Source organism: Leptosomus discolor, unplaced genomic scaffold (assembly GCF_034619465.1).
Source record: "Leptosomus discolor isolate bLepDis1 unplaced genomic scaffold, bLepDis1.hap2 HAP2_SCAFFOLD_136, whole genome shotgun sequence".
NCBI classification, from domain to species: Eukaryota; Metazoa; Chordata; class Aves; order Leptosomiformes; family Leptosomidae; genus Leptosomus; species Leptosomus discolor.
In genome coordinates, this window is record NW_028237760.1 from 71,823 (window position 1) to 83,950 (window position 12,128).

Below are 12,128 nucleotides of genomic sequence, written 5' to 3' on the forward strand. Positions count from 1 at the left end.
TGGGCCTCTGCCAGCAGGAGTTGGTGTTCTGAATCCTTTAGCTTTTGCTGCAGCTTTGAAATCTCGGACTGAATTTGGACATGGATTAAAAACCTTCTGAATGTATAGGCCAGGATCTGATACGGATCCCTTTGATCCCTCCCTGTCTGAGTCACAGGAACAAAAGGTTTCCATGCTTCTACTCAAAGCACTTCTGCACGTCTTGGTGTCAAAGCCCATGAGAAGCACCACCTCTCCAATGGCTACCAGACACTTTATCAGGAATTAGCAATAATAATCCTTTTCTGCACCTCATTTGATCCTGCACACTTCAGAACCCAACCCACTGATTAGTGCAAGAACACGGCAGAAGTGATGCCACGGAAAACACAAGCTTTTGCCATTTACCAGGTAGCAAACTGCAGCACATCTCCTCGGCAAGAAGGTGGTCTGGGCTTCCTGGCCTGCCAGCCCTACTGCCAGTATTTTCAGAGACCCCGAGTTTTAGAGACAAGAGTGGAGCCATCAGATTTGGCTTCTATTATCTTGGGTATGCTCCCACAAATAACAGACCTTTTTCTGAAATATTTTAGGAATCTTAAGGGCGTTTAAGTAGGAAGCGGGGTAAAGCCAGTCAGTGCATACGCGTACATACAGATGTCTAAGCGCGTCTCAGGGCTTGCCAAAACCTTTGCAATTCCATCAAAAGGGGGCAGTGCTCACCTCACCCCTTCTTCTACTCTGACGGCCTCGCTTCCTAAGGCATCACTCACCGCTTGTGCTTGGGCGGTCTCCTGCGCCTCTCCCAGCTGCCGACGGAGGAAAAGGTTTTCACTTCTCAGCTTGGCCAGTTCCTCCTGCAGCTCTTCTGCCTCCTCGATGGTGTCTTTCGTCTCCTGGTCTGTCTCAAGGAGTACAGCATGCTGCTCCTTTGCTTGATTCTGGACCTGAAGTAATTCTCTTTGTGTTACGTGTAAAGCCAATGTCTTTTCCGAGAGGGCTTTTCTCAGTTCTTCCACTTCTCTTTCAGCTCTGCTCAGCTGCTGAGACAAGCTCTGGTTGGTTTCTTGCACCAGAGACATGTGCTCACGCACGCTGAGCAATCGGACAATTATTTGACGCACTTCCGCATCAACGATATCTGACGGCTGATGGCTTCCAGGGCTCGGGTGGGAAGGGGATGAACCCGACCCTGTCTGTTCAGAGATAAAGAGCACAGATTGGCAGAACTTAGGAAAGCAGCTCAGAAGAGGGGAGAGGGGCAGCATTTCCGAGAACCAGGACTCCCACCAGCTTGACGTCAGCTTAGAAAAGAGTTGTCAACAACTCTGCATCGGACATGACTCGAGGAAAGGTCTGATTTCACGCTGGCGTGTAGCGCCGTCCTACGAGGAGGACGGCAATTTAAAATGTTTGGGTTTACGTACCGCCCCCCCAGAGCTGTTGCTCTCCTCGACGGCTTCTTGGTCTGGTGGCGCCTTACGGAGGGCAGACTCCTTGCCCCAGCGGCCAGTGTCGGGCTCCTGCACCGGCCGCAACGGGGCGCAGTCGATGGTGGCGGCCGCAGGGTGCAGCTGGTCCCGGCCGTGCGGCCGGAGCTCATCGGCACGACGGCTCCCGGAGGGCTCGGGCACCACCTGCGCCGTCCTGCGCCGCAGGAACCGCCAGATGCTCTTCATGGCCCCGTGGGAACGGGCACTGCACGGCCTCGCCTCCCCTCTCCCCGGGCAGCAGGGGCCGGCAGGACTCGGCGGGCGCTGCCGGGGACCGGCTGCGAGCGGCGGAGCCGAGCCCCGAGGATCGGCAGGGCACGGGCAGCTGCCTACGGGCTGAGCTCCACCGCCAGCACCAGCTCCACCAGTGACACCAGCACCAGCACCGCCGGCACCGGCAGCACCGCTTCCACCAGCTCCACCAGCAGCAACAGCACTGGCTGCACTGGCAGCACCAGCACCGCCAGAGCCACTGGCACAGCACCAGCAGCTCCAGCAGGTACGGTGTGTGCAGGGACTGTGCCAGCGCCCCAGGTCTAGTGGACCTGTGTGCTGACGTCATGAACGGCTGAGTGACATCATAAGGCTCTGGGGGCTGGGCGGGGCAGAGGCGCCCGCACGCTCAGAGCCTCTCTGCACACACACAGCCCACGGGGCCAAGGGGAAGCGACTGGTGTGCCCAGCCCCCCTGCGCATGGATTTGGGCACACGCTGCACCCCTGGGTGTGATGCTGGGTCTCCCCGCGCCCCTCAACGTGCCTTTCAGTGCGCCCAAAACCCCTGGGTGTGTGGGGGTGCCCTTTGGTACACCGTAGAGCCTTCTGTCTGTCTGCCAGAGGGCTACCCCAGGCCCCCAGGGTATATTTTGGGCTGCTCCGAGACCCTTGCTCGGCTTTTTGGGCTTCCCCTGCACGTCTCACTTAGCCTTTAGCTGCTCCTGCCGCCCGCGGCTGTGCTTTTCAGGGTGCCCCAGCCCCCCAGGTGTGAATTTCAGTGATCTCCACGGCAATTGCACTGCCATTCAGGACGATAAAGCCCCTAAGGACGCCTTTCTGAGCAGCCCAAGGCCCCGCGGTGTGCCTTTCGGGCTCCCCCAACTCCTTGCTGTGCCTTTGGCTGCATCTCCAGGCCCCGCTGTGTGCTTTCTCCTGCACCCCATCTCCCTTGCTGCACTTTCTCCTGCACCCCGTCTCCTTTGCTGTGCCTTTCACGACTCCTCCGTGTACCTGTCGGGGCAACCCGGTCACCATGACGTGCCGTTTGGGACAGTCCGGACCGCTCGGGCTTCCTTCTGGAGCACCCACAACCCCCTGGCTGCTGCCCTGGAGCCACCTCTGCTGAAGGCTGCCGGAGGCTGCAGTTCCCTGCTGTCGCTCTTCCTTCGTTTCCGCTGCGTCCCGTTGGGCTTGGGGGCAGACGGCCTCGAACGGTGTCGATGCTCCTGCTGGGTCTCCGGGGGCTCGCAGCTGCTTTGGTCATGATTCAAGGATTACACACAGCGGGTACCGTAATAAATCCTGTCTGGCAGACATCTTGGACTACAACAGACTGTCCTTGTTTCTAACTACGAACAGAGCATTGGTTAATGAAGACCTTCGGTCTGGGATTTTACAGGGGCGTGCTAGCAGCATTGGCAATAGAGATTGTATTTCGTATTTGATCATTTATTCCCTTTGAGACTTACTTTCCCAGCATAATCATTCGTCTCTCCTACTGCTATTCGCCAATTAGAATTCTTGCTCTTCAAGGCAAGGTGGGAAGAGCAAGGGGGTCGCTAAGCAGTAGCCCCAAATCCTCAATCTGGTGATGGCCGCAGCAGTGCCGCTCGCCAGCGCTCCCTGAAGTCTCCCGTGGGGCACTGGAGCTGGCCTGTCTACCCTCTGCGCTGCAGCAGGCCCGCACTAAGGCAGGAGGAGACGTGCTTGAAGGCCAGGCCCTGCCCCCTGCTGAAGCCCGGCCCTGCCAAGCTGCCCAGGAAAGCCCCGGGGGCAGGAGCCATCCTGGAGGCAGCAGGCTGGGGTCTCCCCCGGCGGGGCCGGCGCCAAGGGCCAGAGGGCAGCAGCCCGGCCCTGCCAAGAAGGGAGCCGAGAGCTGCCCACGAGGGACAAAGCCCAGGGGAACGCCAATCTCCTCAAGCCCTCCGCAGGCCCCTGGCACCCTCCCGGCGCCGCCCGGCCTGGCGGGTCGACTCCGGGGCGGGCCGGGGCCACAGAGCCCCGGCTGCGGGGCCGCCAGCCCCCGCCGCTGCCCGCCGGCAGGCAGGGAGGGCAGCCGAGGGAAGGCGCGTGCGCGCCCCGCCTCCCGCTGCCGCGGCCGCTGCCGGGAGAGGCGGCCGCGATGGCGGTGCTGGCGTCCAACCCCAACAACCCCGTGGTCTTCTTCGATGTCGCCATCGGCGGGCAGGTGGGCGAGGGCGCCGCCGCCCCGGCCCCGGCCCCGGCCCCGGCCCCGGCCCCGGCCCCTGGGGCTCTCGGGAGCCGCGCGGCGGGGCCGGGGGCCGCGGGTGCAGCGGGAGGGGCCGGCGGGGGTGCGGTGGGGTGTTGCGGGGGTGCAGCGGGAGGGCGGGGGGGGCTTGTTGGGGAGGGGAGGGGAGCGGCCAGGGGTGCAGGGCGGGGTCTTTTTGTTGGTGGTGCGGGAGGGGGTTGGCCGGGGTGCGGGGGGGGCTGTTGGGTCTCGTGGGGAGTGTAGGAGCGCAAGGGTGGGGGTGCGCTGGGAGGGGGCGGTCGCAGGGTCCGTCGTGGGGCTGTGAGGGGCGCAAGTGGTTGGAGGGGCGCGTCGTGGGTCAGCGGGGGCTGTGGGGTTGCAGGGGCGCGTGGGCAGGGGCTTGGGGCAGTGCTGCGGGGGAGGGGTGTGGAGGTGCAGGGCTGCATCGGGAGGGGGCTTGCAGGGCTGGGGTTGCAGCAGGAGGCTGACTTGGCGGGAGTTGCCTGGGTGCAGCGGTGGGGAGGCCGGTGGGTGCGAGTGGGGCCCAGAAGGCTCATGTGGCCGCCGTCTTGCCCAGGAGGTCGGCCGCATGAAGATGGAGCTGTTCGCCGACGTTGTCCCCAAAACGGCGGAGAACTTCAGGTGAGGAGCGGCCGGCGTTCCTGCGGCTCAGCCTGGAGCCGGCCTGCGAAGGGTTTTCGGTGCAGGAACGTCTCTGGTGGCAGAGCGACTGCCTGCCCCCGTGAACTGCTGCACCTGCTTTGCTCCTCTCTGCGTTGCCAGAGAGATGTGACGGTGCAGCATGCTGATCCCCGGGGGAGCCCGTCTGGCTGGAAGGTGAAGGCCTCCGGTCCCTCTCTGCTCCCTCGGTGGAGCTTCCGATAGGCCCGGTGCATCTATGAAGGGGGCTGCCTTAAGGTCACGGTAGGGCTCTCCTCGCCGCCCGGTTATTTTGCCACGGGCCGACGGATGTGCCTCACGCTCTGCTCTCTTTTTTGTTTTCCAGGCAGTTTTGTACGGGGGAATTCAGGTGAGTGGGTTCTAGTGGGTCTTTTTAAGTAGGCTACTGCGAGAAAGAGGGCTGGGCAAGTAGGAAGAAGGGTCACTTGGGATTTTCTCTCACTGTCCCAGTACAAAAGGAAAGAGGGAGAGAAACCTGCTGGGATGAAGTTGTGCCGGGCTCGTCGGTGAGTCGCGGAGGTGGCAGACTTTGCCATTTGGGCATGACTGTGTTCGTGCTCAGGTCGCTCTAGAACGGCCTGTCTGCAACTTGCAGCCGCCCGTGCTGCAGCTTGCCGCGGGATCCCGTCAAGGTGATGGTGTGGAGGTTGTAGGGAACGACGTCAGTTCATGTGCAGGGCCCACCGGAGGTTTCCCTGTGCCTCCGAGAGCACCAGCTGAGAGCCAGGCTGCAGCGCTTGGTTGTGTATCAAGGCAGCTGCTGAGGTACAGGGCAGCCCTTTGAGGCTCCGGATCCCTGGGAGGGTTTTGCGTGGGCTGTCCAGTGAGTCGCAGTGATGTTCCTGTTTATTTCCTTGCAGGAAAGATGGTGTCCCTGTGGGTTATAAAGGAAGCACTTTCCACAGGTAATTCACCTGCCTTTGTTCAGGCACCTAAATAGCAGCCTGAGCCAGCTGGGGTTTTGAGACGCGCCTTCAAGGCGTTACTGGTCTGGGAGGCCTTTGTGGGTGGCAGCTAATTGTCCTTCTGTAGCTGTGGGGGATTTGGGGGCGCTGTCAGACGTGTACGCTGGGGTCACTGGGAGGGATCCCCCGTTCCTGGTGGGCCAGGTCAGAGATCATTTTCTGGCATCTGTCACCTAATCGCTGTCCCTGGTCGAAGAGCAGTGGCTCCCAAATCACCTGATAGCAACCAGTAGTTAATATTTGTGGTAGACCTGAGACTGTAGCGTTCGTAGGCCCTGATAACTTCCGTGGTGCTGCTGCGAGGCCAAACTCCTTTTTACCACGTAGTATTCTTCTTGAGGCATTTGTCTGCTGAGAACTAAGTATTCTTTTCCTTGTTTAGGGTGATAAAGGATTTCATGATCCAAGGAGGTGACTTTGTAAACGTATGTATTTCTGTATTCCTTTGGGGCTTCTCCTGCGTGGTGTAATAGGCACTGTTTCCAAGGGTGCGTGCTGATTTGGGGGCTCTGTTGGCTCTCTTTTGAGGTCCCCAGTAGTCACTGGAGGTTTCCTTGTAGCTTTGCTGCCATCTCACTGCAGCAGGCTGTAATGTACTTGGAAAGGAATCGTGAGTCTTGTGTGCACATACCCTCTCCTCCCCCAAAGAGTTCCTCTCTAAAAAGCCCCGTGGCAGTACAGCTCGAGGCTTTTCAAATTGGCAAAGATTTTTTTTTTTTACCCTGTTGTCCTTCCCCGCCTTCTCCTGTCCCCCCGAACAAGAAACCCTGCGAGTTTGTCTTTGCTTTGCGGAGAGTGACCTTAAGTAGAGAACCGAGAAGCATGTGGTGCAAGAGATCGTTTCCGTGCAAACGAACTTTTTGTCAGTGAATTGTGCCAAAAGAGGACAGAGTTTGTGCCGGCAGTGGTGGTCGTGCTCTGAGTTGGGGAGAAGCAGAGTGTGTGGGGAAGGCTGGAGGACCGCGGGGTCTCTTGGCTGTCCTAGGACCCAGTAAAATGATTTCATTTCTGGAAGTGTTTCAAAACGTGAGGGGGCGTGATGAAGCTTTTTTAATCCAAACTTCCTAAAACTTGGTTGTCTGAAAGTCGCTGAGGGGAGTGACCGCACGGCGGGCGGCTCAGCCGCAGCAGACTTTAGGTGGTCGCTAATTGTGATGCTGCTGCAATGCCCCTGCGGGCTTTATTCCTCCCCCTGGAGCTGCTCAAGCATTAGGGCTTGCACCAGACATTGAATGTGTTGGCTCCTGGTGCGTATGGAGGGCAGGGGAGCATCCATTTGGGGCAGAGTTGAGCCCTGTCCTTTTGCGTGGGGCTTTTAAATTTGTGTTTTAATAAACTGAACCGTTGGGTAGCGCTGGCTCAGAACAAGCGCTGAGGCTGACGGGGCACCTCTGTCACCCAGGGAGACGGCACCGGAGTAGCCAGTATATACAGGGGTCCTTTTGCCGACGAAAACTTCAAGCTGAAACACTCTGCTCCTGGGCTGCTCTCTATGGTGAGTAGAAAACACTGCCGTTGTAAGACGGAAAAGCTTTAGGTACTTTCTCTGTGCCCTTTTCCTGGGTGTATCAGGTCTTTGCCAGGCAACAGACATCTCCACCGCTGGACCCAAGGGCTGAAAGACCGGCTGTGTGAGTGCTCGTCAGAAGGCTGCTCGTGGGTTAATGCGTGGAGGAACAGCGAAGTCCCGATGATGATCCTGCAGCATCCTTTCTTTTCCCCCGTTGGAGGGCTGGGGCAGGCTTTGCTCGATGAGCTTTGAGAAGAGCTTGGTGGCTCTTGCGGTTTGTGTAGGGTGGCAAGCGGTGGGGTTTTCTTCCTCCCCGATGCTGTTACCGAGCACTGACCTCAGCAAGGGGGAGGCAAAGAGGTGGGGCGTTCCGAAGCCGTAGCAGCGTTCCCAGGGTGCCTTTGCTAACATAGGCTTCCTGTTCCACGCTGTAGGAAAAACTGCAAGCGTTGCCCGTTGCCTGGTAGGAACAGTACCCTGACTTTGGCCACAGACAGCAAGGGGAGCCGGTGCTGCAGCGTTCCTGTCCGCAGCTGCTTCTCGCCCAGCTCTTTCAGCTGCCCTGCCCTTAAAGCACTTGCTTAGAGCATTCGCCATGTGCATTAGTTACTCCTCCCGTTCCAAGCACGGCCCAGAAAGAGGTGTCACGACACAGCTAAGCGAGCAGTGTGCCGTGGCGTGGGACGAGGGATCCCGCGCTGGTCTCGGCAGCTTTGTGTGAAAGCGGCGTGGCTCCGGAGTCGCTCTGCCGGGCCAAGCCGTGGTCCCTCCCAGCTGGGTCCTTCCGCAGCTGGCTAGCGATAAGTAAAAATGCTGTCAGTTTTTCGTTACGTGCTCCAAATGTGACTGGTTGGATTGGAAACCCGTCGTGTTCGGTGAGTACCGGCAGCGGCGGCCTGGTGTCCCGGCTGAGGGACACTGCCTGTGGCGCAGCTGCTCGAAGAAACAGCCGGGGACTGCTTGTTCTTCGCCCCTCGCCTGTGGAGCACGTTTTAAGAGGGATCGTTTCATTTGCCCGTTTAGAGCTCGGAAGCCAGCCCTGACGTGGCCAGTAGCTTTACACTGCACCAGACTTTCCAGCGGGAACAAAAGTGCATGTACCTGTGATGAGCGGCGGGGAGCAAAGGTAAATCCGGCCGTATTGAGATGGAAGAATTTTCTCATTCTAGGTAAAATCGTCGATGGGCTGTTGGTCATGAGAAAAATGGAAGTAAGTTGAATTTGCCTATTTCTCCGCGAACGTCCCCTTGGGCAAGTGGTACAGAGGATTGACAAGGGTGGTTCTGTTCTCTGCCGCTGTCTGTTTACAGGGTACCAGGGAACAGCAGCGTTGATAACTGGTGTTACCGGTTGTCGTTGTTATAAAATGGCAGGAAAGGCGTTGAGGCAAATGCTGTCCTATAGATTGACTTTAGAAATGCTGTGCTGTCGTGGTTGCTGGTTGGTCTTTGAGCGGGGATTGTGTTCCTGTGGCTTTATTTGCGACGCTTTGCATTTGTTGGGGAAGCTGAATTGAAAAGCTGTTCCGTCAGCAACCCAGACGAGGGTGTGAAGCAGATCACTTCTGTGCCGTTGCCCGGGATTATTCCGTGGATGCTGAATGATCAGTTCTGCTGATCCGTGATCAGCGTGTTTGATAAGAAAAATGAAAGTCATCTCCTGAAGGGCTTCCAGCGTCGTGACTGGGTGTCTGAGGAGATGAGGAGATGTAACAAACAGCGGTGAGATCGAGAGAGGCGAAACTTAACTCCCTGGCCCGCGCCTGGCTAATGTGCGCAAGGGCCTCCACCCTCGGTCTGGGAAGCGGGGCGAGCACAGAGCTGACCCCCGTCCGGTGTTGAGAACAGGTCCCGTGCAAGGAAGGGTACGGCGCGGTGTGATGCACGTGTTGCTGACCCTCTTTGCCAGGAGCACCGATGGCAGGGTTGCGGTGTGCCTGCCTTGTGCGTCACTGCAGCGAGGGGCGAGTTGAGGGAAATAAGTAAGAGACTCAGAAAGGAGCAGCTGAGTCCAGCAGAAGGAGAGGTTCAGAATGAGGGTTGCTGTGGGACTGTCTGGTGTTTGGATTCCGCAAAGGCCGTACAAAGGCAAGTTTGCTTCGCGTGTTGCAGCTGTAATTAGTAACTTTCAAGCTTTAGGCCAGAGCAGCCTCAAGCGACGTGATGCCTGCTGTATCTCAGGAGGAGCTCTCTGGCTTTAGCTCTGTGCCTTCCCTCCCCTTGGAGGGATCGGGGTCTGGTCTGTATCCCAAACCTCTGCCCGCAGAGAGAGTGCAGCAGCTTATGGCTGGGTCCGTTGCCCAAATGCGTGATGGTGCTTCTGTGCGACTCGGAGCTGTGTCTGGATTTCCCGGTTCCTGATGCTGTAGGCATCTCTCTCTCAGCCGGTCTTGGAGTACCTGTCACTCGCGGGATTTGCCGAGCTTTTATGAGGTTTAACGCTATACGTTTGTCTGTCCTCAGAATGTGCCGACGGGTCCAAACAACAAACCCAAGCTGCCGGTTGTGATCTCCCAGTGTGGGGAAATGTAGAGCAGTGAAACAGAAATGGGGTAAGTGTGTCTTCGCAGGCCGCCAGTGCAATCAGCCTCTGGGCTGCTCTGCTCCTTTCCTTTTCTCTTGACTTAGTTTCGCAGTCCTTTGAGTCTGTAGAGAGCTGACTCAGCTCAGTGAAGCGCCAGCAAATCCCCACCGTTTTTGGCCTTCCATTCGAGGATTTCCAGAGAGGTCTGGAATTGCCCACGAAGACGCTTTGTCCCCGCTTCCATAACAGAGTCTTTCAGATCTGTGGCACTCCAGACTCTGGGGAGCTCCTCCTGCTTGATGAAGTGACAACAGGGGATGTAATTGTTCTTTCGTTTCCCTGGTACTTCTGGTGGCGTCGATAGGCTTTTGAAGAGAGGGACGACCTTGTTCCCAGGCTTTCTTGCAGATGGGCAGACCCGTGCTGATGGGTGGGGTCCCCTTTAGGGCTGTCCTCAGGCCCAGGCTTGTTCATCATTTCTGCTTGGAGCACATGATCTCTGGCCAAGATCCAGCTTGAGACCGGCAGCTTTTCCCTTCTAGGGACGAGGCCGGTGCCACCTCGCTGACTTCCCAGCCAGGTTTTAGGAACTGCCTTTCTGCAGCCTGCTGCCTCTCAGCTGCCTGGAGACAAGGAGGGCATCTGCCTTGCCCAGCTTCAGCCAGCTGAGTCAGTTACTTGTCCAGACCCTTTAAAATCAGCCGGGAGAAAGAGGCGCTGGTGGGTTTGGGTTCGGAGGCGGGTGCAGAGGCCCGGCATGGAGACCCAGGAGGACGCCCGCGTTCTCTGGCTCAGGGTGAGCTGATGCGTGCAGCAAGTAGCGCTCCCGTGAAAACCGCTGAGGCGGCACCCAGTGTCACTGCACGGTCTTGCTGTTGTAGGATGAGTCGGGAATGGCCGTCCAGCGTTTCGGACCTGTTTCTTCTGCGTTTCAGCGTTCCTTTGCCGGTGCTTAGGCCTGTGCTGGCTCCATGCCGTTCCATCTCCAGCCGGTTCCCCCACTGCCCCAGTCCTCTCTGCAGGCCAGATCCGCGCTCTTGACGTTCTCCTGAAATTACTTCATCATTGGCATCTTACCTTTTTTGGGTTTTCTCACAGTTTGAAATGTAAATAAAGAATTTTGTTAAATATGCGTGCAGAGCGCATCAGTTGACGTGCTCGGGAAGAGATTCTTCTTCAGGTGAGGAGGACTGCAGAGTCTTCAGCAACGTGTGTTGTCCCTAGCTGGTTCAGCAGGGAGCTTCTACTGGGCGTGGTGGTGCGGGGCCCTGCTGCTGGGCGATTGCGAAATGGGCAAGAAGGGGTGAAGGGAGCATGGCAGAGCACGGCAGTGCCGTGCTACAGCAGCTCCTTTACTGGGCAGGTAAGTCGGGCTGCCTGGCAGAGAGGTTCTTGGCGTCTTGGGAACAGCCAGAGCCTTTCTACACGCAGCCTTGCTGAAGCACAAGGAATTGGCGCGGCGCAGGCTCCATCCCCGTGAGTTTGCTGGGCTCTGGGGCGAGTCGTGTTGTAAACAAGCGTTTGTAAAACCTCCCCTGGCGCGTGGCGGCACGAGGCCGTCGGGCTGTCGTGTGGCACGGGCGTTAGAGGAATTTACCTGGGTGCGACGTGGGTGTTAGGGCAGGGCTTTGGGCTGGGAAGCCAAGAATGCTTATGCTCTAGGAGCAGAAATTGGGCCTCCTTATCCTGCACGGTTACCGAGGGCGCAGCTGAGGCTGCCGGTCGGTGGAAAAACTGACTTTCTCCTTCCAGAATTGGGTTGCAAGCTGACTGTCACGGTTTGTGGCTAGGCCGGCCACTAACGAATGACAGACGCTCTCTACTAACCCCTCTCCCCTCCCAAAAGGGAAAAGGAGAGAGAACAAGGGAGAGAGAGACTTTACGGTTTGGAAAAGAAAACTAAAACAGCTTTAATGGAACAATAACAATAAAAGAAAAGATAAGAATAAGAATAAGAAAAAAAATGAAATCTATACAGTATGTACAAATATAGACAAAACCAACAGCGAACCCAACTACCCCCCCCCCCCCCCGATGACCATACGTCATCACTACACCGCAGGGCTGGCACTGGGGCAGTCCCAGGCTGGACTCGGCAGCAGACAGGGACGGGATGCAGGAGCTGGACTCAGGCACTGGATTCAGGGATGCACGGATCAGTCCTCCTCAGATGTCGGCCATCGAAGAAGAGCGAAGGGGAGCGAAGGGGCGAGACCCTCGTGATCTCTCAGCTTTATACTGAATATGACGTCTATGGGATGGAATACTCTGTTGGTCAGGTTTGGGTCACCTGTCCAGTTCGCTCCTCCCTGTAGGTGCGACCCTTTTCACTCCTGGCACCCCAACACGCAGTACAAGATTTAGCAGTGACCTTGGTCGCCATAAGAACAAGTATAAGCAAGGGCCTCTCTGCATCCCATCCCTTGGTACGAACTATAAACATCAGGCCTTATCACTGCTGGGAGCAGTCACTGTCTGGAAAAACAGGCTGCTGTTTCAGAAAGTGCTGGTAGTTAGAGGGGACTTAACTGAAAAGTTAAAGCACTAAACCAG

At 57.6% G+C, this 12,128-nt stretch overlaps 1 protein-coding gene across 1 annotated transcript; it reads left to right on the forward strand.

Annotated features, from left to right (window-relative positions):
* Positions 1-3,789: 3,789 nt before the first annotated feature.
* LOC147413054 (peptidyl-prolyl cis-trans isomerase H-like) lies at positions 3,790-10,707 on the forward strand. The gene is made up of 10 exons (XM_086480725.1): positions 3,790-3,875; positions 4,474-4,538; positions 4,903-4,926; positions 5,438-5,482; positions 5,925-5,967; positions 6,945-7,076; positions 7,873-7,927; positions 8,222-8,262; positions 9,515-9,603; positions 10,118-10,707. Exons 1-9 carry the CDS (start codon positions 3,810-3,812, stop codon positions 9,581-9,583), a joined length of 540 nt encoding a protein of 179 aa, XP_086336851.1. The 5' UTR covers positions 3,790-3,809; the 3' UTR covers positions 9,584-9,603; positions 10,118-10,707.
* Positions 10,708-12,128: the final 1,421 nt, after the last annotated feature.

Bases quoted from the DNA above. Each gene is read 5' to 3' on its own strand.
- LOC147413054 (XM_086480725.1), top strand. From the start codon at position 3,810: ATGGCGGTGCTGGCGTCCAACCCCAACAACCCCGTGGTCTTCTTCGAT. The intron at 5,968-6,944 runs GTATGTATTTCT...TCTGTCACCCAG, and splicing joins AAGGAGGTGACTTTGTAAAC to GGAGACGGCACCGGAGTAGC. The intron at 7,928-8,221 runs GTGAGTACCGGC...TTCTCATTCTAG, and splicing joins TTGGAAACCCGTCGTGTTCG to GTAAAATCGTCGATGGGCTG.